The 27,071-nt window shown below is 45.7% G+C and overlaps 1 protein-coding gene across 2 annotated transcripts in view; it reads left to right on the forward strand.

The window, feature by feature from the left end:
- patz1 (POZ/BTB and AT hook containing zinc finger 1) overlaps positions 1–27,071 on the forward strand; it is a 99,732-nt gene that overhangs the window by 62,473 nt on the left and 10,188 nt on the right. The window contains exons 2-5 of one of the 2 annotated variants that reach the window (XM_070887570.1): positions 3,142–3,205; positions 4,038–4,209; positions 13,651–13,833; positions 18,633–21,553. In XM_070887570.1, coding sequence (XP_070743671.1) covers positions 3,142–3,205; positions 4,038–4,209; positions 13,651–13,833; positions 18,633–19,099 — 886 coding nt within the window. In that variant the 3' untranslated portion in view covers positions 19,100–21,553. Of the gene's footprint in view, positions 1–3,141; positions 3,206–4,037; positions 4,210–13,650; positions 13,834–18,632; positions 21,554–27,071 lie in introns of those variants that run through there. The other variant, XM_070887571.1, reaches the window with a different exon arrangement.

Below are 27,071 nucleotides of genomic sequence, written 5' to 3' on the forward strand. Positions count from 1 at the left end.
TAAACGTTTCTATGAGATCCCCTCTCATTCTTCTGAACTCAAGTGAATACAAACCCAGTTGATCCAGTCTTTCTTGATATGTCAGTACCGCCATCCCGGGAATCAGTCTGGTGAACCTTCGCTGCACTCCCTCAATAGCAAGAATGTCCTTCCTCAAGTTAGGAGACCAAAACTGTACACAATGCTCCAGGTGTGGCCTCACCAAGGCCCTGTACAACTGTAGTAACACCTCCATGCCCCTGTACTCAAATCCCCTCGCTATGAAAGCCAACATGCCATTTGCTTTCTTAACCGCCTGCTGTACCCGCATGCCAACCTTCAATGACTGATGTACCATGACACCCAGGTCTCGTTGCACCTCCCCTTTTCCTAATCTATCACCATTCAGATAATAGTCTGTCTCTCTGTTTTTACCACCAAAGTGGATAACCTCACATTTATCCACATTATACTTCATCTGCCATGCATTTGCCCACTCACCTAACCTATCCAAGTCACTCTGCAGCCTCGTAGCATCCTCCTTGCAGCTCACACTGCCACCCAACTTAGTGTCATCCGCAAATTTGGAGATACTACATTTAACCCCCTCGTCTAAATCATTAATGTACAATGTAAACAGCTGGGGCCCCAGCACAGAACCTTGCGGTACACCACTAGTCACTGCCTGCCATTCTGAAAAGTACCCATTTATTCCTACTCTTTGCTTCCTGCCTGCCAACCAATTCTCAGTCCACGTCAGCACACTACCCCCAATCCCATGTGCTTTAACTTTGCACATTAATCTCTTGTGTGGGACCTTGTCGAAAGCCTCTGAAAGTCCAAATACACCACATCAACTGGTTCTCCCTTGTCCACTCTACGGGAACATCCTCAAAAAATTCCAGAAGATTTGTCAAGCATGATTTTCCTTTCACAAATCCATGCTGACTTGGACCTATCATGTCACCTCTTTCTAAATGCACTGCTATGACATCCTTAATAATTGATTCCGTCATTTTACCCACTACTGATGTCAGGCTGACCGGTTTATAATTCCCTGTTTTCTCTCCCTCCTTTTTTAAAAAGTGGGGTTACATTGGCTACCCTCCACTCCATAGGAACTGATCCAGAGTCTATGGAAAATGACTGTCAATGCATCCGCTATTTGCAAGGCCACCTCCTTAAGTACTCTGGGATGCAGTCCATCAGGCCCTGGGGATTTATCATCCTTCAATCCCATCAATTTCCCCAACACAATTTCCCGACTAATAAGGATTTCCCTCAGTTCCTCCTTTTTACTAGACCCTCTGACTTATGAAGGGTTGACTTAAGAAGATAGGTTGAGTAGGTTGGGCCTATACACATTGGAGTTCAGAAGAATGAGAGGTGATCTTATTGAAACTTAGAAGATAATGAGGGGGCTCGACATGGTGGATGCAGAGAGGATATTTCCACTCATAGGGGAAACTAAAACTAGGGGACATAGGGCTCAATTTTCCCCCAAACTTTTTTTAAATCATACTTGAAGAGTTATACCCATTTTTTTTGGCCCAAGTATGCCAAAAAAAAATGTTCTAAGTTTCCCCCTTGGATTTCTTCATTTTGGCGTGGCCTAACCTGTCCTTTAGTTTTGGGGGTGGAGCCTTGATCTGCGCCAAAAAGATCGAGTTTCCACGGTAACCAGGGACACAATGCAAGCTGAGGCTGCAAAGTGAAACATACAGCCAGCTCTCAACACATTAAAACACATTGCAGCAACTTAAAAACACATTAAAATATCTTGCAGCAACTTACCTCCAATTTTTAAAGCCGGTCCCGTTCCCTAGCCCTGGTCATAGGGCTTGCCGGTCTGCTTGCCTTGTCCGCCCCGAGCCCCTTGCTGGTGCTGGTGCCGGTCCAGCTCCCCCCCGCCCCCAGACCTCGTGTGCCTTGCCGGTCCGCTCCCCCGCCCGACAGTGGCCCAGGCCGAGTGGCCTTCTCCCTCCCGGTCCCCGCACCTAACTACACCCGAAAGGCTTCCCCCCACTCTCTCTCCTCCCCCACCTCTCTCTCCCCTTTCCTGCTGCTCTATTTGGCCATCTGCTGCACTTACCTGTGCCGATTTCCTTACCTGTGCCGATTTCTTTAACTCTCCAGAAGGTTTTTCTGCAGAGGCCACATACGCTGGCCTAAGAAGAACTGGAGTAACTCTCAGCTGGCCAAACTTATCTAAATGGCCAGAATTGGCGTGAGTGGCAGGTTACGCCCCCTTTGGCTGAAAAAAAACTTATCTAAAAAAATCGTAACTAACTGAGTTACACTGGTACAAATTGATTGGGGAAACTGTTTTTTAAACTTAGGCCAAAAAAAGCAGTCTTCTCAAAAAAGTGCGCAGACCACTGGGGAAAATTGAGCCCATAGTCTTAGAATAAGGGGCCGCCCATTTAAAACTGAGATGAGGAGAAATTTCTTCTCTCAGAGGGTCGTAAATCTATGGAATTCTCTGCCCCAGAGAGCTGTGGAGGCCGGGTCATTGAATATATTTAAGGCAGAGATAGACAAGATTTTTGAGCGATAAGGGAGTAAAGGGTTATGGGGAGCGGGCAGGGAAGTGGAGCCAAGTCCATGATCAGATTAGCCATGATCTTATTGAATGGTGGAGCAGGCTCGAGGGGCCAAATAGCCTCCTCCTGTTCCTATTTCTTATGTTCTTAATACACCTCGTCTTCATTTGACATTGCATATACTTACGGAAGTGAGCAGTCTTTTACCTCAAAATCCCACAGTTGGATTTATATTAATTTTTCTCCCTTACCGTCCACTCTAAGGTGTCACCTAGAGATTCGCCAAGGTATTTTGGGCAGCTCCTCCCAAATCTGCGACCTGCACCAACTAACAAAACAAGGGCAACAGGTGTATGGTAACAGCTTGGACATGTATCGCCATTCTTTCAGCTTTGCAAACTCCTGGAACTTCCTGCATTGTAGGAGTTCCTTCACTACATGGATTGCAGCAGTTCAAGGAGCTTCTCGAGGAATCTAGGGATGGGCAATAATTGCCAATGGCGCCCACATCCCAAGAATTCATTGAAAAAACTTTCTCCAAAGTACTTGAGAGAGAGATATATATGTATAATTTAGACAAATTTCAATGCCTAGCTGATTTGAATATTTTCTTTTACAGACCGGATCACTTGAATGGCCACATCAAACAAGTGCACACTGCAGAGAGGCCCTTTAAATGTCAAGTAAGTTGGTTGTTCATCATTCATTCTGCAAAGCTTGAAGGTAAAATAAATTAATCTAACTCCAAGCCTTTATAGCATGTGCTGCGTATTTGCCAATGACACTCCCAGCACAATTTGACTATCGAGAGCTTTGCAGAAAGCCACATTCTGTCTTAACCCAACAGCCGCACATGCAAGCTTTTCTACAGTAGCCACTGGATAGTAATCAGATGCAAGAACCCTGGCTGACATTACATTTCCCTTGTCCAGGGACACTTAAGGTCAATTACAACAACTTTACTGCTGTCCCAGCTAATATCGGGCAACTCGGTATAGTCCAGGGATGGAACCCGAGGCCCTTCTGGCTTCTAGGGATCAGTTCCACACAGGGCAGGGAATTTACAGACTGAACCAAAGGAGGAAGTGATATTGTCTGTTTAATCTCTAAATAACAACAACAACTTGTATTTATATAGCACCTTTAACTTAGTAAAACACCCCAAGGTGCTTCCCAGGTGTGTTATAAGACAAACATTTGACACCGAGCCGCATAAGAAGAAATTACAGCAAATGACCAAAAGCTTGGTCAAGAGGTAGGTTTTAAGGAGCGTCTTAAAGGAGAAGAGCGAAGTAGCGAGGCGGAGAGGTTCAGGCAGAGTGTTCCAGAGCTTGGGGCCTAGGCAGCTGAAGGCATTGCCACCAGTGGTTGCGTGATTATAATCGGGGATGCTCAAGAGGGCAGAGTTTGAGGATCGTGCTAATCCCTAAATGGGGATTTGGAATTAGACCATTCGATAGACGGTGACTATCGAGCTGACCGAATGATTTCCTTATTGTTCATGTGTTCCTACAGACCTGCGAAGCTTCCTTTGCGACCAAAGACCGCCTGCGCTCTCACTTGACATGCCACGAGGAGAAGGTCCCTTGTCAGGTGTGTGGGAAATACCTGCGTGCAGCTTATATGACTGATCACATCAAAAAGCACAATGAAGGACCAAATAACATCTGCAACATCTGTAACAAAGGTAACTTTCTAAAACTAAAATTAGGACAAAGGAACGGTTACTTTTAAGAAGGAACAGCCCAACCTGCTGTGCTATCCACCTCAATTGAAGGTTGATGTTACTGTAGAGATGTGAGTTCTTCTAATCTGATGTACTTTGTTGGTTCGAGGTTTTTGTGTCTTCATCTGCACTAAAAGGTGAAGCCACCTCAAAAATGTTCAGTGATTTGCATCATGGCTTAAACTCTGAAAGGCTTTTAATGTGAAAGTAAGAAAAGGTAGAGAAAACATGGATGCTTTTGTGCTTGAAAGGGTATAATTAACATTGCTATAATTAAGTTGTGTGTCTAGCATGAGCCTGGACTGTTTGGGAAATGTACGACGCACTTCGGTGTCACATGCAACATATTTGTCACACTTAAACCCAATTGGCTCAAATATGCATTTGGAAATTATTGTTAACTGAACATTGCTGATTGGCTGAAATGGTAGGAAACCTACCAATAAATGAGCAACAAGCATCTGCCAATGAACAACTGGCAAATAGAAGGGGAAACCAATGAAATTGCTCAAATATGTTCTGAAAAGGTTACAGTCTTTAAACATTTTAATATATTTTGATTGAATTTTGTGTACAGAAGAAATAATTGCAAACTGACCACTGATGTAATCATTACAGGTTTACCATGTTACTATTTTTTTTTTAAACCACCAATCCCCATAGATCTTTCCTTCCCCCCCCCCCCCCCCCCACTACCTTTTACCAGCAGCTTTGCCCCCTTCTCTCCTGAAGGCACTGACTCCTTGCTGTTCACCCTTTTGACCAAGTGTGTGTTCTCTGTACATGAGCTCAGACAGTGAATTTTAGCAGCTATTTGACAGGAGATGGGGAAGCACCAGCACTGAGTCATAGACTGAAACTTAGAATGGTTACAGCACAGAAGGAGACCATTCGGCCCATTGAACTCGTGCCGGCTCTCTGCAAGAGCACCTCAGCTAGTCCCACTCCCCCACCCTTTCCCCGTAGCCCTGCAATTTTTTTTCCTTCAGGTACTGAAAAATGTTTTTCCTTGTGTCACCTTTGGTTCTTTGGCCTCTGGTTCTTGACCCTTTTGCCAACAGGAACAGTTTCTCTCGCTCTCTACTCTATCTAGACCCCTCATGATTTTGAACACCTCTATCAAATCTCCTCAACCATCTCTGCTCCAAGGAGAATAACCCCAGCTTCGCTAGTCTATCCACGTAACTGAAGTCAGTCATCCCTGGAACCATTCTCGTAAATCTTTTCTGCACCCTCTCGAAAGCCTTCACATCCTAACCAAAGTGCGGTGCCCAGAATTGGACACAATACTCCAATTGAGGCCGAACCAGTGTTTTATAAAGGTTCATCATAACTTCCTTGCTTTTGTACTCTATGTCTCTATTTATAAAGCCCAGGATCCCGTAAGCTTTTTTAACCGCTTTCTCAACCTGCCCTACTATCTTCAATAAATTATGCACACATACTCCCAGGTCTCTGTTCGTGCACCCCCTTTAGGATTGTACCCTTCAGTTTATATTGCTTCTCCTCATTCTTTTTACCAAAATGTATCAATTTGCACTTTTCTGTGCTAAATTTCATTTGCCACGTGTCCGCCCATTCCAGTAGCCTGTCTTTCCTCTTGAAGTCCATCATTATCCTTCTCACTGTTCACTATACTTCCAAGTTTTGCATATCTGCATATTTTGAAATTGTGCCCTGTACACCTGCATCCAAGTCATTAATATATATCAAGAAAAGCAGTGGTCCTAGAACCGACCCCTGGGAACACCACTTTATACCTTCCTCCAGTCTGAAAAACAACCGTTCACCACTTATCTATGTTTCCTGTCACTTAGCCAATTTCGTATCCATGCTGCCACTGTCCCTTTTATTCCATGGGCTTCATCTTTGCTGGTAAGCCTATTATGTGGCACTTTATCAAACACCTTTTAGAAGTCTATGTATACCATGTGTTGCCCTCATCAACCCTCTCTGTTACCTCATCAAAAAGCTTAATTGAGTTAGTTAAACACGTTTTACCTTCAACAAATCTGTGCTGGCTTTCCTTAATTAAAACGCATATGTCCAAGTGACTGTTAATTTTATCCCTGATTATCTTTTCTAAAAGCTTCCCCGCTACCGAGGTTAAACGGACTGTCCTGTAGTTGCTGGGTTTATCCTTGCACCTTTTTTGAACAAGGGTGTAACACTTCCAGTCCTCTGGCACCACCCCTATATTTAAGATTGGAAGATTATGGCCAGTACCTCTGCGATTTCCACCTTTACTTCCCTCAGCATCCTAGGATGCGTCCCATCCGGTCCTGGTGACTTATCTACTTTAAGTACAGCCAGCCTTTCTAGTACCTCCTCTTTATCAAGTTTTATCCCATCCAGTATCTCCTCTACCTCCTCTTTCACGATGACTTTGGCAGCATCATCCTTGGTGAAGACAAATGCAAAGTAGTCATTTAGGGCTCAATTTTCCCCAAGCCCGTTTTCTGGCATATTGCCAGAGTTGCGCCGCTTATTTAGGTCCAGAAATGCGCCAGAAAAACATGTCCAAACTTTCCCCAATGTTTCTGCTGTAATCCGGAGCCGTGCAACGTGGCCAGTCGCCTTGGGGAGTGGAGCCTGCGGTCTACACCAAAAAATGCAGCCAGACCTTCTGCACATGCGCGGGAAAAAAACCTCACATTCTTGACGTCGCTGAAATGGCCGCGCATGCACAGCAGAGCTCCAAGTTGTTTTGTGACCTCTCTCTCCCTCCCCCCTCTCTCTCCCCAGGCACCAAGCCTTCAGATCGGCTGTCTCCGACCTTCTTCGGTCCCCGAGTGAGGTGCCTTCCTGGTCCGCTGTGGCCCGAAGTGCTGCCGGTCCCGGTCCGCTGTGGCCCCGAGTGAGTGTCGGTCAGAGCGATCCCTCCCCGCCGAGCCTCTCCGGTCCCCAAGTGCGTGCCTTCCCGGTCCGCTGTGGCCCTCGAGTGCGTGTCTTCCCGGTCCGCTGTGGCCCCCGAGTGCGTGTCTTCCCGGTCCGCTGTGGCCCCCGAGTGTGTGTCTTCCTGGTCCGCTGTGGCCCCGAGCGAGTGTCTTCCCGGTCTGCTGTGGACCCCGAGTGAGAGTCTTCCCGCTCTGCTGCGGACCCCCAAGTGCGTGCCTTCCCGCTCTGCTGTGGCCCCGAGTGCGTGTCTTCCCGGTCCGCTGTGGACCCCGAGTGAGAGTCTTCCCGCTCTGCTGCGGACCCCCGAGTGCGTGCCTTCCCGCTCTGCTGTGGCCCCGAGTGCGTGTCTTCCCGGTCCGCTGTGGACCCCGAGTGAGAGTCTTCCCGCTCTGCTGCGGACCCCCGAGTGCGTGCCTTCCCGCTCTGCTGTGGCCCCGAGTGCGTGTCTTCCCGGTCCGCTGTGGCCCCGAGTGAGTGCCTTCCCGGTCTGCTGTGGTCCCCGAGTGAGAGTCTTCCCGCTCTGCTGTGGACCCCCGAGTGCGTGCCTTCCCGGTCTGCTGTGGCCCCGAGTGCATGCCGGTCAGTTTGCTCCCACCCCCGCTGAGCCTCTCCGGTCCCCGAATGTGCTGGTCCCGGTCCACTGTGGCCCCGAGTGAGTGCTGGTCCAGGTCCGCTCCGCTTCCCACCCCTACCCAGACCGAATGGCCTCCGATTTACCTACCTGCGCCAATTTCTTTAAATCTCCGCAAGGGTTTTCTCGAGAGGCCACATACGGTGGCCTGAGCAGAAATGGAGTAACTATCAGCTGGCCAAAGTTCACTAAATGGCCAGACTTGGCGTAGGTGGCTGGTTACGCCCCCTTTGGATGAAAAAAAAACGTACTTAAAAAAAATTTAACTAAATGAGTTACGCTGGTGCAACTTGATTGGGGAAACTGCAGATTTTGAAATTAGGCCACAAAAAAGCAGCCTGCTCCAAAAAAAAACGGCGCAAATCATCGGGGAAAATTTGAGCCCTTGGTGCCTCTGCCTTCATGCATGGGTCTTCTTTTGGTTCCCTAATCGGCCCCACCCCTCTTCCTACACTTTTACTATTTATATGCCTATAGAAGTCTTTTGAATTCCCCCTTGTCCTGTCCTATCCTGACGTCCACACGGTGTAAGTATCCAATGAGCATTAATATGTAGTGATCAGGAGTCGTAAACTCGGCTGATTTTTCTCATCCTTAACTCAGTGGCCCTTAAACCAATTGCAGTGCCACTACTCTTGCCCTAAGATGAGCTAACTCGGGACAGACTGGACTTTGAACCCCAGGTATTTCCTGGGGCGGCAGAGAGGTGGTGGTGTACAATCTTGAATTCCATCCCTCCTGTGTTTTTGCCATTGGTATTAGTCAAGTTGCTTTATCTTTAATTGTAATTTATTTGCAGTCTTCATCAGAAATTTACCCTTAAATTTAGACCTAATTCTTCTCGTCTTTCAATGCCAAAGTTTAAACAAACATTTAAGGAGCAATTAACAATTGGATGTCATGATTGGATGGGGGAGGAGTGAAGCTGAAGGGCCTTTATGGAAGATTAAGTTGAGGTGGCCGCATGGTATTACTAATCCATATCTGTCTTGTAAAATATTGAGAAATAAACCGGCATTTGATTGATGACCGAGGCTTAATTTGTCTATTTCAGTCTCCAACTTCTGTTCCAAAAGTTCATCTAGTCTTAGAAATAATTTTAGTTTCACCCCATAACTCAAGTTTTAGTTTTCATAGCAAAGTGAGTGTTGTTGATGAAAAACAACAACTTCATTCAACGCCTGTGTTGATGAAAGCAACACTGCACCATGCAGTGGCACAAGGTGCTAGATTATCATTGCAATGTGCCAGTGCATCACCCCACACAGAGTGCTACTTAGATGTAGAACTTGGCAGCTCTGCGTGTTTAAGTAAAGCGCTCTGAGTAAAATTGTTGTGGTCACTCCCACACATTGTGGAGTGAAAACCTAACTTCAGTGGTTCCCATGAAACCACATGCTTACTATGTGCACAGAATGTTGCATGCTGTTGCACAGTTGCACATAGTTCCACATGTGCCTGTCTTATAAAGCCCTAGATTACACCCGTTTGTTCCCGCCCCCCCGGATTAACCATTTGTTCTGCTCCTTGCATCACTCTTACTCTTCAAATTGGAACAGTGCCTTCAATTTCCATAGTCATTCTATTCCTTCACATTTAGCAGGTGCTGCAGATCTCCAATCCGGCCAGTCCATGCTTTCTTTTTCCTGCGGTAGTCCCCTGTATCTGTAAACATGAAGAAATTGGCAGTGGTACCTGAATCGGGAAGTTGGACTTCACACTTACCTGCAGTAGATGATAGTGCTTTGTGCTGTGTGCTCAGAAAAACTATCCAGCGATAATTGAAAATTTATTCAAGATTTGGTGGTGGCTAAACATACAACAGTTTGTCTCCTCAGACAGTCGCCGACTCCCAAATTTATTTTCATAGTCAGAGGTTGCATCAGCCTGGAGACAGGATAGTTTCTGCTTTTCCTTAACGCAAACATTTCTGTACGTTTTGCCTTTAATTCCTTGATTCGACATGAGCACCAGGGGCATGACCCTGTATTGGACACACAAATCAAGGTTCTAAGACTTCCTGGCAGTGATAAAGGACATGATCTCATTCTCCCTGCAAGAGAGGTATCCCGCGTAAGGGGTTCAAATATTGTATCACCCTGACTGTCAAAAGCAACAACTTTTGGATATCGCCACTACAGTGGTACATACAGAACCAATTTATGCAGGACAACTACTAAAAGGCTCGATTATAACACAACCGGGGTTAGCTCCCATCTTATGTGAAGTTGCTGAGATTCTAGAGCACCTGCAGCACTTGTTCAAAGTTGGTTAAACCCCAGTTCTACTCTGCTTCACACTGTAGCTATTTTGGTCTTTCACAATCCATTTGTTTGGTTCATGAGGTGGAGGTGTTGCTCATTGGTGCCCTGCAAATATCTAGCAGTTATGCCCAGCTAGGCCTACGTAGGTTCTCAGTTAGGCCCCTGATTTATTTTTGCACAAATGACTGTGCCCCACTGTTCAAAGCTGTTTGAATAGGTGATCTTAAGTTTCTGCACTGTTATTTGTGTTAAATTTGATTCGCAGAGTTGGTGAGCTGAAATTCCTTATTGTAGATTGAACCATATTTAATTTGGCATTTTGATGGCCAGTCCTTTGAGCTCACAGTTATTTCTCAAGTTTCATTTGGGTCAAAACATTATCCTATGCCGTTGTGCCTCTTGTATGAAGCAATTTCAAAAGTCTAGATAGTTATCCATTTCCTACAGTGAAATGATCCAAAGCAATTGGTGACGAGCAGCAGATAACTAAGTGGGTGGTTGTGTCCTTCTGCACGCCTATCTTTTAGGGCAGCATCCCAGCGAGTAATTGAAGCTTATTTCGTGGCCATTTTCTGGGCTTACCTCATCTTCAGATTTGCAAGGCTGTCACGTTTAGTAGTCTACACAAGTCCGTCCTGTAACTGGTGTTGCTGCTGTACTCCAGGGCCTCCCTCTACTCTGTCCTGAATTGCATGAATTTAATATACTTGTCCTGTGTGAAAACATTCTTGTAGCACTTAGTCTGCCTCTTGCTCCATCCAAAGGTGATTGGCTGCCATTTTGAAAACCCTAGGAATGAAGTGTTAAATTTACACAGCCACTTGACCGTACCTGTATCTGTTTTCTTAATCAGTTTGACACTAAAACTTTATACAAAGACAAAAATATTTGAATATGTTGCCAAGCTTGATGTTAATCTTGATGGGGGAAAAAGGCTCTTGTGCCTTCAGTTCTGTATAGCAGCCAGTAAGTGTTGTAAAGCCTGAATGGGCCTGATTGAGATCTTGTCCCCATGTAATTAATTTTGTATATCCCAATGGAATCTGATAACCATTTTTTCCCTTCAAACTTGGTTTCTGTGAATTTTATGCTCAAGATGAGGGATGTTCATACTGGAGAATGAAACATTTTTTGTTGGGGTCAATCAGTGTTGACTTCAAGCATTCCCAAGTCATGTATGTGACTTTTAGATGCAGAGGAAAGTTCCCTCGACCCAACCCGAACAACATGCTCTGGCCCAAACCTCAGAAGAGTGCCCCCATTTCATCAGTATGCCACTCTTTCGAGTTCCCATACCAGCCAACAGGCTGTTCCATCATTGGTCGGTATCGCCACTGAGACCAATAGTACCCGAACTACTGTGTTGGCTGAGATTCGATAGCCCAGCATTGACCAGCAATCAAACCTGGGCCTTTTGATCTTTTCGCTCAGTACCATAACATGATGCATTTACCTCGTGAGCCATTGGGGAAGCGTGTTCAATTATTAAAATCAGCCTGAGCTTAGTGCATTCCTTTCACTACAGTCCTATTTCGATGGAGTGCTGGTCACCAGCTACAGTGGCGCTTTCTTGATGGGTGGGTGTATTTACTTCACATGGTTTGGTCGATAACTGGTTGAGATCATATGAACTATTGATATGAGGTGAAAGGTAGCCTGTGAAAATGTTTTTCTTCAATTCTGCAATTGAGCCGTACTTAAAAAGTGGGAAATTAAAATTTAACATGAATACTTAATGAAAGTTAAAAAAAATAACTTCTAAAGGGATGGAATGAGAGTCCGGGGCAAACCTTATTCCAGAGCTCGGCACAATCCAGTGGTCATGTCTCCATTCTCAGTTTTATGCTCTTGACACTAAAGGTTGCGGAATCTAATAAACCAGCACTCGGTGAGTGAGGGGGTGGAAACCCGTCACCCTATGCTGATGTGTTGTTTTTGTCCTTCTGTAACCTGGGGCGGGGGGGGGGAGGATGTTGAAATCAGTTATAGCCCCCCCACTGCCACCTTGCCTGATCCTGACGGTGCAGTTACCTGGTCTCAAAGGTCTGCGAGCCATGCAGATACGTTTTAGTTATTATTTTAGTTGATTAGGCAGTCACACTTCCTCAGTAGAGTTGCTCTCTCTCGGAGATCTGCGGAGATTGTGGATTATGATCATTCAACAAACCTCTCTTTTTTTGGCTTCTTTCTGCTTTGCCCCTCTGCCAGCTATGTGATTTGTATTCAGTTCTTGGTATTTTTCTGTTACTGGCTTCCGACAGTTTTTGGCCAGCCCAACTGTTAGAGAAAATCAGTCACTACAAGATTTTCCCTTTTGAAAAGGAAATTTTCACCGTTACTATTTAAGACTTGGTGTATTAGCTCTGCACTATAACTGCAGGAGTTCCTGAGCACATTGTTCATATCAATTATGCACCTAGTTTTATTTCATGACATTAGCCTTGTTTCTTTTGATTTTTGCTCTTGCATTTCCATTACTGCCTTCAGTCAGAAGCGCAGGACCGTCTAATGTGCAGAGATCTCCACAGGTGAATCTCTGAGCTGATCTTCCTTCAGGCGTGTTTGAGTGGTGTGGGTTAGATTAGGATCTTCTCCACCATCACATTCTACAGGAGGTGCAGTGCAGCCTGACTGAGACTGAAAGGTTTGGTTGTCACCGTGCAAATCCTAGTTGAAACTCTGGGTTGAGAGTTGTGGTTCTCAGTCGAAAGTCCAGCCCTGTACCCTTATAACTAATTAGAAGCTGCCTCGTTATGTTCTGTATGTCACCACACTGAGAGGTCAGGTAAACCAGTCTTTTCACAGCCTCTATCTATTCTGTTGTATTAGCCTCCGGGAGTAAGGGAAGAATGCTTCCGGTTTATTTTCTTTTGAGACCACCTCGTCTCTCTCTTAACTTCTCCCGTCCCCTACTCCAATTGATCGCTCAGCTTAAATTGGAAACTGCCTTCTTCAGCACCTGTCCACCACCAAGACCTGGTTTCCGCACAGTGCTTCCTCTAGTTAGATATTCAAAACAAACTATAAAACTAATCTGAGGTATGTGGATTAGGGTAATGGCCAGTCCTGCAACTCAGAGCTGAAGTCTGAAAGCAAACTGTCTTCGGCATACATTGTTTTGGGAAAATCTTTTACAATTTTAGACTCTGCTCTTCCAAACTTGAGTTGTGTCTGGAATAAGTATCTGGAGCACTAAAAGCTCTGGGGTAAAGTACTGATCTATCACTGGTGGTGGTAGTGCTGGAAACAGCTTGAGGGCATGAGTTACACAAAGTGTACCACAAGGCATTAACGTGTAATGGTTTAAGTGTGTTTTTTTCCCTATATAATGTCCTGGTACCAATATGTTAAATAAATCTAGTGACCACACTTGCTGCCTCTCCCTCCGAGCCGAAGGAGACTGCCTGACAGCAAGTGTCACATCAACAGGGAAATAATGACTGGGGAAAACTGCTGAGAAGAAACATTATATTAAACATACAGCAACCTTTTCAGAAAAGGAATGGAGATAGGACTGCTGGAATATTCTAACCTGGGATGTTCGAAAAGCTGGATGGGTTGGGATTTCATCTGACGGAGTGACAGAATCTCTTCTGTCTTTTTCCTCAGGTTTTTCTACTGCTTCCTACTTAAGGGTCCATATTAAAACCCACCATGGTGTCCCTCTTCCCAACTCGCACACTTCTGATCCTTGTGACAGGCGGTGCAAGCCCCAGCCTCAGATCATGATTCACAAGCAAACGCAGAGCGGGGAGATGACTTTTCACTTTGACAGAACACGCTCGTTACAAGGCAAGCCAACTGCCATCGTTCTTTGTATTGTGTGAGTGGGCACAACCATGCAGTAGTAGTCATTGTGTGACACGAATCCTATTGTAAATCTATACCTGCTAAGGAATAACAATGTTTTGCCAAAGGGCTGATGTTATCAATGGTTAAATTAATAACTGTGCAAGTTCTTATCTGCGGAGTGACAGGGCACAGGTATGTACCTGCGAGTTCCCTCAGCAGGTTCACTTACCAACCCCCCACCCACTCTGTCTGGAAGAGCTTTTTGAGTGTGGGTTAATCTCCACAAGGAGAGGAAGGGAATGTCACGGAGGATAACTCAAAAAAACTGCCACTTGTGCCCTTTTGGGGAGCTGCTTACACTACAGTATTAGGAGCTTTTTTCTGGTGGAAGATAGCGAGAACAGGGAGACTCCATTCAACAAAATGAGGGAAACTGGGGAGGGGAGGATTGGTTGGTGGAAGAAAATGGGAAGGGTAAACATTGCTGACAAAACGCGAGTGCAGTGATTAACAGTGGAATCTATGCTGATGTGATTGGCTTCCTCTCCAACCAAAAGGCAAAGACACTATTCTAGTCTAGCCTAGGGTAGTGCTAATGGACATGTTTATTCAAAGGAGACATTCGCAGCACTGCTTAATGAGGACAGTTGGGCAAAGGGCATAATTTCTCCACCTATCACATTAGTCGGTTTCTATGCCATCCTATCTGTATCCTCCTTATGATAGTGGCCACTCTGCAGGGGCATGGTATAGAGGTTGCCAGCTTCTCTGCAAATTCTGAGGTCTGTGCAGCTTCATCATTTTTTCTTTTGCTCCCTCAGTTTTCTCCTCTCCCCTTATGTAGATGCTGACTCATATGAGATATGGTTCTAAATCTAAGCCAAAGTGGCCATTTTCCACAAGTGTCGGCAGATGGGCTGCAGCCCTAAACAAGCCTGACCTTGATGTCCAAGCACACACATTTTCCAGCAACGGCCAATGAATAGCAATGTGACGGGAACCTTGGCTGTCATCCCCTCCCCTCCCTTGCCCTTTGCGTGGGGGTGCAGGGGCCAATTATAGCAACCACCACCTTCACGCCCCCCCCCCCCCCCCCCACACACACACACACACACACACACACACACACACACAAACACACACACCTCATCTCTTGCCACCCCAACAGAGATCAGATTATGGGACAAATATTCTGTCAAAGCTGTGACCTGCAGATTAGTTTGCCTCGTGCTGCACCAGGCAGTACCTTTACCCATTGACTATCTGGGGAGCCGCTGTGCATTGTTAAAGGGAAATATTGGGCCCTTGTAATATTCAGCTGCCCTGCTGCCAACTTAACACCGTCCAGTCACATGAGCAGTAGGACATTTATAGCAGTACACTATGGGTCACCCACTAAAAATCAAACATAATGTGAGCTTCCTCCACATGGAAAGTAAAAGAGACGGTGACTTTGTGAGAAGCTGGTACTCTCCTCGTTAAACGGTGTGCTACTTTCTTCTGACAGTGAAAACACTCCTCACTGCACCTTTGCATTTCAGGTTCTTAGTGATTACCAACTCGCACTCAATTCTCAATGGCACCAACTTGCTACGTGACAGGGGACGCGTGCTGACATATTGATCTCCCACACGATAGCCTCCTGATCGTTACTGGGGAATGGGGTGAGGAAGGGGGAATTGCATAATGTGTTGTCCAGCCGAGGGAATGATCACTTCATGCCCCTCTAGTCATAGAAACATAGAAAATAGGTGCAGGAGTAGGCCATTCGGCCCTTCTAGCCTGCACCGCCATTCAATGAGTTCATGGCTGAACATGCAACTTCAGTACCCCATTCCTGCTTTCTCGCCATACCCCTTGATCCCCCTAGTAGTAAGGACTTCATCTAACTCCTTTTTGAATATATTTAGTGAATTGGCCTCAACAACTTTCTGTGGTAGAGAATTCCACAGGTTCACCACTCTCTGGATGAAGAAGTTTCTCCTCATCTCGGTCCTAAATGGCTTACCCCTTATCCTTAGACTGTGACCCCTGGTTCTGGACTTCCCCAACATTGGGAACATTCTTCCTGCATCGAACCTGTCTAAACCCATCAGAATTTTAAACGTTTCTGTGAGGTCCCCTCTCATTCTTCTGAACTCCAGTGAATACAAGCCCAGTTGATCCAGTCTTTCTTGATAGGTCAGTCCCGCCATCCCGGGAATCAGTCTGGTGAACCTTCGCTGCATTCCCTCAATAGCAAGAATGTCCTTCCTCAGGTTAGGAGACCAAAACTGTACACAATACTCCAGGTGTGGCCTCACCAAGGCCCTGTACAACTGTAGCAACACCTCCCTGCCCCTGTATTCAAATTCCCTCGCTATGAAGGCCAACATGTCATTTACTTTCTTAACCGCCTGCTGTACCTGCATGCCAACCTTCAATGACTGATGTACCATGGCACCTCCCCTTTTCCTAATCTGTCACCATTCAGATAATAGTCTGTCTCTCTGTTTTTACCACCAAAGTGGATAACCTCACATTTATCCACATTATACTTCATCTGCCATGCATTTGCCCACTCACCTAACCTATCCAAGTCGCTCTGCAGCCTCATAGCATCCTCCTCGCAGCTCACACTGCCACCCAACTTAGTGTCATCCGCAAATTTGGAGATACTACATTTAATCCCCTCATCTAAATCATTAATGTACAGTGTAAACAGCTGGGGCCCCAGCACAGAACCTTGCGGTACCCCACTAGTCACTGCCTGCCATTCTGAAAAGTACCCATTTACTCCTACTCTTTGCTTCCTGTCTGACAACCAGTTCTTAATCCATGTCAGCACACTACCCCCAATCCCATGTGCTTTAACTTTGCACATTACCTCCTAGAGGCCAGTTACAGAGAAGTGTTGGCAGAGGTCTCGCTTCCCTTTGTGGCAAGGGGGTGATAAATTGTCGAGGGAAGAAGACCCACCTAAAATGAGGTTTCAATGAAGAAAGAGGATTTAAAATTGCACTGCGTGATGCATGTTTGCATGAGATTCCTTCAAGTGGTAGTCTGTGACAGATTTAAATCATTTGCTTTAAATAGTCATCAAAGTAGGGGACAGAAGGATTTCCTGAGAACGCGTTAAACTCTTCACTGAGTACCACAAGGTGCTAATTCAACCCAGTACATTTTTGTTTTGAAGAGTTCTTCAGTTTTGGAAAGAAAGCAACAAGCTTTGAAATTTGTATCTTTTTAAATGCTAAATGGTAAAAATTTTAATTTGTGTTGTTGAATAAAGCTTTTCCATACACGTCTGTCATTCAGACCAAAAATTGAGTTGTCACAAATATTTGATCAACTGGAAGTGAGATGGTAATGCTACATGATTTCTGGTCACCAGCGATCATGAATGTCACCGGCACTTCGAGAAAGAACTGTCTAAATAGATCAAGCTACCTGCAACACTCGTGTACAACTGGTGTTTCGTGATCTTCCTTGAAGGGTTATTTTTGCACATCCCACTCCTCTTTGTGTTCTATTTTAACCCATTCACATTCACACGCCACCTTTTTACGGTGTATTGCTTCAGGTTGAGGGAACCTGAAAGATGACCATTAATAAGCGTGTTCTAATTCCCTCGTGGGCTTCCCACAGTATACGATTGATGCTAGGGCTTCAGTAACACATTATGTTTAATGGGCTGAGCCCATCACTCTGCCAGCCCACACGCCGATAAGTGCGCGCACTAGGTCCGTGCAGCAGAGCAGGTCTCCAGTCGTCCTGGTCAATCCTTGCCACTGGATAAAGACCTAGCTCTGTCAAGCCCGTGTGGTGGCTAATGTGCAACGGTCACCACACGTTAAAAAAATCCACGCACAGGTATCTTCCACCCCTTCAATTGGAGTTCAGGACTGGAACATCGGGTCCTTCATTGAAGCATCTGTGAATTCATGTGGAAGCAAGTTATCCTCGCTCGAGGGACTGCCTATGATGATGATATTTAATGGACATATTTTGTTAGAGACACTGAACAAGGCATCAGAGTAGATTTCTTTCCAGAAAATCTAGTCCAGCTTTTAATAAGAGATCCATTCACAACTGTTAATGTCTTGTTTTGTTCAAATTTTCTTTTTAGTTTATATAGCTTTATTAAAATGGCTTAATTTTGTCACATGTCTTTCCCCAGTTGAGAGAGCAGACAGGAGATCTGCTGCCGGGGCTCTAGGGCCAGCTATATTGATCTCTCTTGTCTCTTCCAGCCCTGTAGATTCCTGTGTTGCTCTGATAATGGCACTGTGTATGAGCAGCCCAGTCAGCTTGATCTTGGATTCTCCCTCTCTCTCCTTATAGCCTCTGCCTTTGAAATTGGAAACTTCCTGTGCCAAATTGTGCACTCTAACCTGAATCCTGTCACTCTGCCAGCGCTATCACTGCTTTATTCCTTTTTGGGGGGATGAGGGGGGCGGTGGGGGGGAAAGATAGGATTTCTTTTTCAGGATTGGAAATCGTACAGGAGCAAGTGCTGTGCAATAATTCTGGGATGTTCCCATTGTTTCTGACCTTTCAACCAAATCCAATTGTTGCAGTTCTTCCAAAACCTTTTTTTAAGTAGTGTTTGTTGATGAATTTGATATACAAACTGTGTAAATCAATGGAAAGGGCTTGGATTGGAAAATATAGTTTGTGAAGTGAAGCATGCATTAAGTCCATATCATGTCTGAACATGGGATGGGGAGGCAGGGGGGTGGTGATGGGTACCAGATTTGTTTTTGCATTTCCTGCCACAGCAAACTGTGACTAACATTTCTTTTCCTGTGTTTCTGCAGATGGTGAGATAGACGGGCTGAAGTGTCAGCATCAGGACTCACAGGACAATTCCGACTCCTTTGGAGATCTCTCGGACATCAGTGACCTTAAGTCCCCTCTGAAACACGACCAGGACGAGACCTTTCAGTGTGACCTCAACAACGGGAAAATTAAAATCGAGGCCAACGCCGAGCCGTACACGGAACCGAAGAAATACACCTGCCCAGACTGCGGCTCAGTGTTTAAATCCAAGTCCTACCTGAACAAGCATATGCTAAAGGTCCACGTCAAGCCCACCGGGGGACCGCTGGCTGACCTGCCCACTGGCCTGAGTTCGCCCTTTTCGCCCCAGCAGAACATGTCCCTCTTGGAGTCATTCGGGTTTCAGATTGTGCAAAATGCATTCGGTGCCTCTTTGGCAGATCCTGATCCCGATCCGGGTCCAGAGCCCGAGCAGAGCACTGAGGACCCTGCTGAGCAGAAGTGAGGCCTCACCCAGGAGCAGCTCCTCAAAGTTCAAGAGATGGTCGGGGTTCAGTGAATGGCAGTGCTTGGAATGTCCACGATTTTGTTATTAAAAAGACATTGAAAACAAAACAGTGGGGGAGGGATGCAATGTTGCCGGTAACATGTCCTGTGGGTGGTGTGGTCTGTACCATCCTGGCCATCAGTCGGAGTGTACTCCAGGACATTTCCTTGGGTAGATGACCGTTCTTTGCCCTTTCACAGTAGGTGTCAGTTGCCCCAAAAGTTGGATGCAGCAGGTGTATTTGTACCACATACAGTATATGAATTGGGGGTTGCCTCCAGCAGCTGAATATTTCCAATGGACTGCTTTTAATCAGATGGTCGCGTCGTGTCCTTTCGGCAGACATGCCCTCATGCCAGCTAACAAGCGTCTGCCCAATGAAATTTGTTCAAAATGAGCAATATGTATTTTTAACAAATGCTAAAAGTATACTTTAAGTAGTCTTTTTTAAATTTACGAAGTGCGCTATGGAATGAATTAGATACACAAGTGTTAATGTCAGTTTAGTACCAAATAATTGATTTTTTTTTCAAGAAATTGTAACTCCGAAGCCCACAAGGAACATCCCTTGCACAAGCCATTGATTCTTGTTGGGTGCCCTCTAATGGCTTAGGTACACAACAAGCAGAATTGTTTGAGTGCTCTTTTGGATAGAGAGTGGATGTTTGAGTCACCCATGGGCTAGCCTGGATGACACGAGACAGTCCATTACACTCCCAAACTCCAAACATCTCGGGGAAGATTTTTGCTGATCGCTATACGTGTAGCAAGGTCACAAATGTGTTTGTGCTGATATCCGCTGTTTGGTATTTGTAACTAAATTGTAAAACAAAAAGGTTTATATAATTTCAGTAGAGGAAATATATGTAAACATAGCATCTACGAGCACATTTAACACAGTGATGAGACAAAATCCTGCTGACTAGAACACACTGTCAAGTTCCAAAGTGAATGCTACCTGCGGTCATTAACTGTTGGTGGAGAGAGAACCCGAAGCCTTGTACCAGCACAAAATTTCAGTTCCACTGAAGGGCAAGATAGCTCACTAACATACAAAATTTCTTCCATCTAATCTTGTTTTTAATGAAACCCAAATTTAAATTACTACAGGCCCCATTCTTGTATCGTTTTCCTGTGCATTTTAACCACTATTGTGATCTCTTTTGACACCAGACACCAGCAGGCTGCGAGTCACCTCTTCAGAGCAGTGAATGACTGTGCGTGCAGTCCAGTAGGATGAAAACATTCCTTTGGAAACTTTATATCAAGTAGATGAACTGGTAAAATGGAATCTGACGGGAGCTAGAGATTAGCAAAGTGCTTTATGTCCAGGTTATGTGACGCTTGAGGTGTGCCTTTGAAGGCTTCAAGATATATGGAATGAAAATGCACAGGACAGGAAAAGGGCCTTTGAGTGTGGATCAAGTCTTCGGAGTCCAAAGGGACAAGTGCACCAGATCTTCAGCTAGTTGATGACAAGACAAATGGGGCCCAACTGACCTTTATTTATCGACTAGTGATGGAGTTGAACTTGGGCTGTGCGATATTAATAACACGCTAATGTGATCCTTTGACTGGCATTAACACCGTTGATAAAATATAGGGAAAAGGAGCTTCATACAATTGATGCCTCCGTTCCACATACCATACAACACAATTTCAATCTGTGTTGTGCACTTAAAAAAGAAAGGTGTTTAAACTGTGAAACTGTAGAGGCGATGCAGTGTAAAGGAGTAAATTAGGTGTTTATTTGGCTAATGTGAGACTAACCATCCTCTTTACAGTAGAATGATAGTAAACGCTGGTTAACATTACAGACCTCATCTCACCTTAAAATGAAACTGGAAACTGAATTTTCTGAGTATAGTGCAGTTCCTAATATCCAGATTAATGACTCCAACCAGAGGGCAATGATTTAGAGTTGTGGAGCTGCCTGTCGGCTGTACTTGATCTGGGCGCTGCGTGTCCATTGCTGATAGGGCAGGAGGTGGCTGTGCAGCACTCGAGTATTCTGTGTCTGTGGGAAGAGGGAGACTGCGAACAGCTGGCCTGGCTTGAATCTGATTCCTACTGACCGATTGTGGAGCCCTGTTGCTGACAGTAGCTGGAAAGACCGTGGGACCTGAAAGGAAGAGGAATTGTAGCAAATCAGCCTGGGGGTGGGGTGGGGAAGAGACACAGGTTTAATTTTTTTTTAAACATTGTTGTTTACAAAATCTATAATCACGGAATAAATGTTAACTGCCTTTTGGTCAGAGAGCTGCTCGAGGTGCCTGTTGGGCTTCGATGCAGGAGACCACATGTACTTTGACAGGATCCAGGCCCAAGTGTAATCCCCCATCCAACAGCAGGGACGGCTGAATCTGGTTCTTAACCTTTTCGTCAGATGGGAAGAAAGTTCTGTTGTCATTGGTAATCTCCCATTTAAATTAATATCATGGATACTTGGGATACGTGGTTATTTATGTTGTTTTGTCTTTGTTTTAAAAAAAATATATATTTATATATTTGGTGAGGTTTTGTACTGGGGAAAAGAACACTTTTCTACTTCGGTGATGCCTGAGTTTGGAGCACTTCCTCAGGTCAGGTCTGGCACAGGCCATGTATTGCCACATCGTGTATCAGGTCCAACCTTTTTCTATTTCCATATCAGCTACCCTTGCAGCTTCTCTGACTGGAGCTGTTAACTGGTGGTGACTCAGAGGCACCTCATAGGAACTGGTTGGAGATGGTGCCAAATTCCCCTTCAGTTAACAGCTTCATATCCTGCAGAGAGAGCAAATCTTTCTTCCCATCTGTTGGGATTGTATTAAAGCCAGCTCTCAGAGGTGAAAGGACAGTGTGCGCACTACTGACTCACCCCCTTCCCGTTCCAACCCCCGCCCGCCTTGTTTAAAAGCCCTTAAGTTTGTGCTGTTTATCAGCAGTTATCCTTCATTTGTCACTGAATGAATAATATCCTGAAAATGCCCAGAAATTGTTTCCCAGTAAATGTCCCATTCAGGTTAAAATTTCTGTCGGCTGATTACATTTAAACTGCTAATTTATTGTATATGTACTTTGTCCCATTTATTTATTCGTGTTGCCACCAAATCTGTATGAGACCGGTTCAACTCCCAGGTTTGAATCCTCATCATCATTATAGGCAGTTCCTCGGAATCAAGGAAGACTTGCTTCCACTCTTAGCATGGGTCCTTAGGTGGCTGAACGGTCCAATACAAGAACCACAGTCTCTGTCACAGGTGGGGCAGATAGTCATTGAAGGAAGGGGTGGGTGGGGAGTCTGGTTTGTTGCACGTTCTTTCCGCTGCCTGCGCTTGATTTCTGCACGCTCTCGGCGACGAGACTCGATGTGCTCAGCGCCTCCCGGATGCACTTCCTCCACTTAGGACAGTCTTTGGCCAGGGTCTCCCAGGTGTCAGTGGGGATGTTGCACTTTATCAGGGAGGCTTTGAGGGTGTCCTTGTAACGTTTCCGCTGCCCGCCTTTGGCTAGTAGGCTAATCTCAGCCAGTTGGTAGTATGAGTGTCATAAATGGCCTTGTGATGTCCCCCGGGCTGGGAAGGGGAAAGGTCGGCCAGAGTTTCGTGATCTTTGCTGGAAAGTGCGTTGGGAGGTCAAGTGTGCACGGGATCAGGGTTAACTATGATTTCCCTACAACCATAGGTAAATACCCTGCCAATACCTAACCTGATCACTATGCAATGACCCTGCTAGAAATTGCTCGTGTGGGCAGGTCAAGTGAGGACAGGGTCGGGGTTGGCTGTACTTATCTCCACCCCCCCCACATACCGAGATGGCAAGGTACAGGAGGCTGCCGTACACCTGTGGAAAGGTGCCCAGCAAGACTCAGTGCCTTTATGGGAGATGGGCAGGACTTTGGCGAGTAGACAAATCATGATTCTTTGCAAAGGCTGCGCAGCACAAAGAAACGGGAGCGTTTTCATTAAGGATTTGGATTAGGAATTCTATATAATGGGAGTGGATGGAAAGTAAGGAGTACGTTGGAGGCCTATTGTTGAACCAGGTATTGCAATTAGCAGGAATTGATGCTGCACAGATTAAAGCATTTGTGTGAAAGTATTTAGATTATGCAGTTTCTCCAATAGTGATGTGCATGGATGAGAATAATGTAAGAAATACATTTAATCGGGAAAGTCTTTTATTAAAAAAAAATGAATTTCTCTCTCAACCTTTGAGAAACAACAGTGTTCCTGTACAGCTTAGCTCCTGATGTGAGTTCGATGTTACCAAAGAAAGGGTTGACCTGAGCTGGGATTTAGTCTTGCTAGAGTTTATTTGTGTTGTGTTCAAACCGTAAGATGGCAGCTTTCATATCTCTGCGTTGGGGAATAAGATTTGCTTCAGCATGCTTATCAATGACCTGTCCTCCAGTCTGTGGAGAGGAGATTTAAGATGCAGGCAGTATTTGTAAGTGTATTCTTCCAAACTGGGCTCCTTCCTATTGATGCTTTTTAGAGACTGGTGATGTGCAGTTGGCCGTGTCTATTATAAAGCACTGAATGGCGGGCATGAGCTAAGTTATGAACTGGTCATCTGTAGCTACAAAACAAGCCAGGAAGGGGTCGGACACAATGTGCTGAAGTTAGAGTAACCTTTGACCAGTGAGGTGAATTGCTAGGGTTGTTGCATCAGAGAAGTGACAAGTTGGGTGCTAAAGGAGACTGGAAAAGATTTTTTTCCCCCGGGGTCAGTGTCCCGTTTGATGCATGCCGAAGCTTTTATAACTTTGTGGGGGGTTTTTTGTAGTAAGTGATTTTATTCCGGTTTGTACTGAAGTTTGTGCAAAGTGATGCCCAAATTGGCGGTTTTCACAGCGTGAGACTCGTGTGAGTGCACGTTTGTCATTATTTGTCAAGAAGTAGTATGGGCCGGGGATGGGAGAGGGGAACAGACTGTTCCCAAAGGCCACAATATCTTCCATGGCTATTGAAGGATATGAAGAAAAGGCCGGGAATTTGGGTTAGATTAGAGCTGCCGTGGTTGGGAATACAGCAGAGCAGGGTCAGGCTGGATGCTCTGATCCTCTGTCTCCTGCCTCATGAGAGATTTTTGTGTCCACAGCAAATTCTCTGCTGCGTGGAGACCTGCTGTTTCAGGTTTCTGAGCTGCTCTGATGAGGTGCGTTACAGGGATGGTAGGTCAGCATGCCCCAGACTTATTCCATTGATGGGAGCTGGTCTGCAGAATAGTCTGGAAGCTAGGTGAGGCGAGGATGGGGATCACAGGGTGCTGGATACCTGCTGGTCTACCTGAAACGCTGACTTTTAATGAAATAAACAGGCCTGTTCTGGGACACAAGCAATCTGTTTCCCATGCACCATGTCTGTAGCGCAGGTTGTAAGGGCCTGTACTCAAAATTGCAAGGATGTATAATGCTGGAGATACACTGTTTAAAACCGAGATAGCTCCTAGAACGTATGGGGCATTTTTTGAAGTGAGATGGGGTGTACTCTGTGTAGGAAGAACTCTTTTACCTCCCCCAACCCAAAACATTTCCTTCCATTTTCAAATGAACCTCTCGAGCCACAGAAAGGCTCCAGAATTGAAGTGGAGTGTGGGCGACGCGGCCTGATGCCGGGGTACCAGCCTCCCATTCGGATTGTCGCAGGCTTAAGTTTAATAACTTGCCTATTGCTGCGGCAGGCCCGGCGTTGGGAGTGAGGTCGGTCAGCTCTGTAGAAAGGGGAAAGCTGGTGTCGGCACTACAAGCCACACATTGCCAATTTTCCAGTTGAAAGCAGTGGCAATCGTCGCCAAGTCCACTACTGACCAACTGACCAAACCACCTGCAGTCTACACAAGGAGGCCCTGTGGTTGGATTTGTATTATTAAAGAACGAGCAGGATTTGGAGTGACTGGGAATAAAAACAGAGAGTGCAGGAAACATTCAGCAGGTCAGGCAGTATCTGTGGAGAGAAACCAGAGTTAACATTTCAGGTCGAAGACCTTGCATTCAGTATTTTTATTTTAGATTTCCAGAATCTGTGCTATTTTCTTTTTGTTTTTTTCTTAAAAAGTGATTAGTTTAATACCAGAATCTGCGCCGTTCCTGCTGTGCTGATGGGGCCGTGGACTGGGCTCAAATATGGTGGCCAGTTTGCGGGCATGTTTCAGGTGTGTTCAGTCCTGGTCTGTGCCTAGCTAGCTGGGGCAGCCGGTGGCCAGCTGGGACAGCCGATAGCTAGCTGGGACAGGCGATAGCTAGCTGGGGCAGCCGGTGGCCAGCTGGGACAGCCGATAGCTAGCTGGGGCAGCCGATAGCTAGCTGGGACAGGCGATAGCTAGCTGGGGCAGGCGATAGCTAGCTGGGGCAGCCGATAGCTAGCTGGGGCAGGCGATAGCTAGCTGGGGCAGGCGATAGCTAGCTGGGGCAGCCGATAGCTAGCTGGGGCAGCCGATAGCTAGCTTAGGCAGTCGATAGCTAGCTGGGGCAGCCGATAGCTAGCTGGTGCAGCCGATAGCTTGCTTAGGCAACCGATAGCTAGCTGGGACAGCCGATAGGGTGGCAACACTCCTAGACTGGGAGCTGAATTGGGTTGCAGCTCCTGCTTGCTACCCAGTGACCACTGTTAGAAGGCACATGTGTGTATGGTCACTGAGTGAGAACGGAAATGGCAACACTTGCTGGACACTGATTTAATCATGCAAACAGAGATGGAATCAGACTCTGGGAATATTTCAAAACCAGAACTCTGCTTCACTGGTGTGATGTAGCTCCTTGGCCAACTTGTAATGTTAACTGCGTTCTGCTTTTAGAAGTGCTGATTTCACCGTCAGCCGACATTAAAACTCCCAAGCCAATAATTGGGTAAATCCAAAACTTAAGTCTGTTGGAGTTTTTGATTGCTCGGTCAGGTTTGTTGTGTAGAATGTACAACACAGAAACAGGCCATTCGGCTCAACTGGTCTCTGCCCGAGTTTATGCTCCACACGAGACACCTACCACCCTACTTCATTTAATCCTATCAGCATAACTATTCCTTTCCTCGTACTTACTTAACTTCCCCTTTAATGCATCAATGCTATTCACCTCAACCACTCCATGTGGTAGCAAGTTCCACATTCTAACCGATCTCTGGGTAAAGAAGTTCTCCAAAATTCCTTGTTGGATTTATTAGTGGCCATCATATATTTATGGCCTATGGTTTTGGTCTCCCGCACAAGCAGAAACACCTTCTCTACATCTACCCTATCAAACCCCTTCATAATTAAAAGAACCTCTATAAGGTCACCCCTCAACCTTCTCTTTTTTTAGAGAAAAGGGCCACATCCTATTCAGTCTTTCCTGATGGTTATAACCCGCATTTCTGTAATCATCCCTTTAAATCTTTTTTGCACCTTCTCCACTGCCTCCATATCCTTTTTGTCATATGGAACCAGAACTGTGCACGATAGTTAAGTGTGGTCGAACCAAGGTTCTATTCAAGATTAACATAACTCCTCTGCTTTTCAATTCTATTCCTCCAGAAGCTCCTCTGAGCAGAGCTTGTATTCCTAATCTCTGAAAATGTATCTGGAGCTCACAGTCCAACACTGTTGTAGAAGCTAAGCTTGGTTCCATGCAGTCCAAATACTGAACTGAAGCCTGAACCTTTCAACTGCATTTAAAAAAACCCAGTGCTGCTGAGGAAGGAGCAGTGGTATGCAAGACAGGTGTCAGCCGGGGCTCAGTGGGTAGCACCCTCGTTCCTGGGTCAGAAGGTTGTGGGTTCAAGTCCCACTCTAGAGACTTGAGCACAACAATCTAGGCTGACACTCCAGTGCAGTTCTGAGGGAGCGCTGTCTTTCGGATGAGACATTAAACCGGGGCCCCTTCTACTCTCTCAGGTGTATGTAAATGATCCCATGGCACTATTTCAAAGAATGGGAGTTAACCCCTGGTGTCCTGGTCAATATTTATCCCTTA

Source organism: Pristiophorus japonicus, chromosome 8, assembly GCF_044704955.1.
Source record: "Pristiophorus japonicus isolate sPriJap1 chromosome 8, sPriJap1.hap1, whole genome shotgun sequence".
Lineage (NCBI taxonomy): Eukaryota > Metazoa > Chordata > Chondrichthyes > Pristiophoridae > Pristiophorus > Pristiophorus japonicus.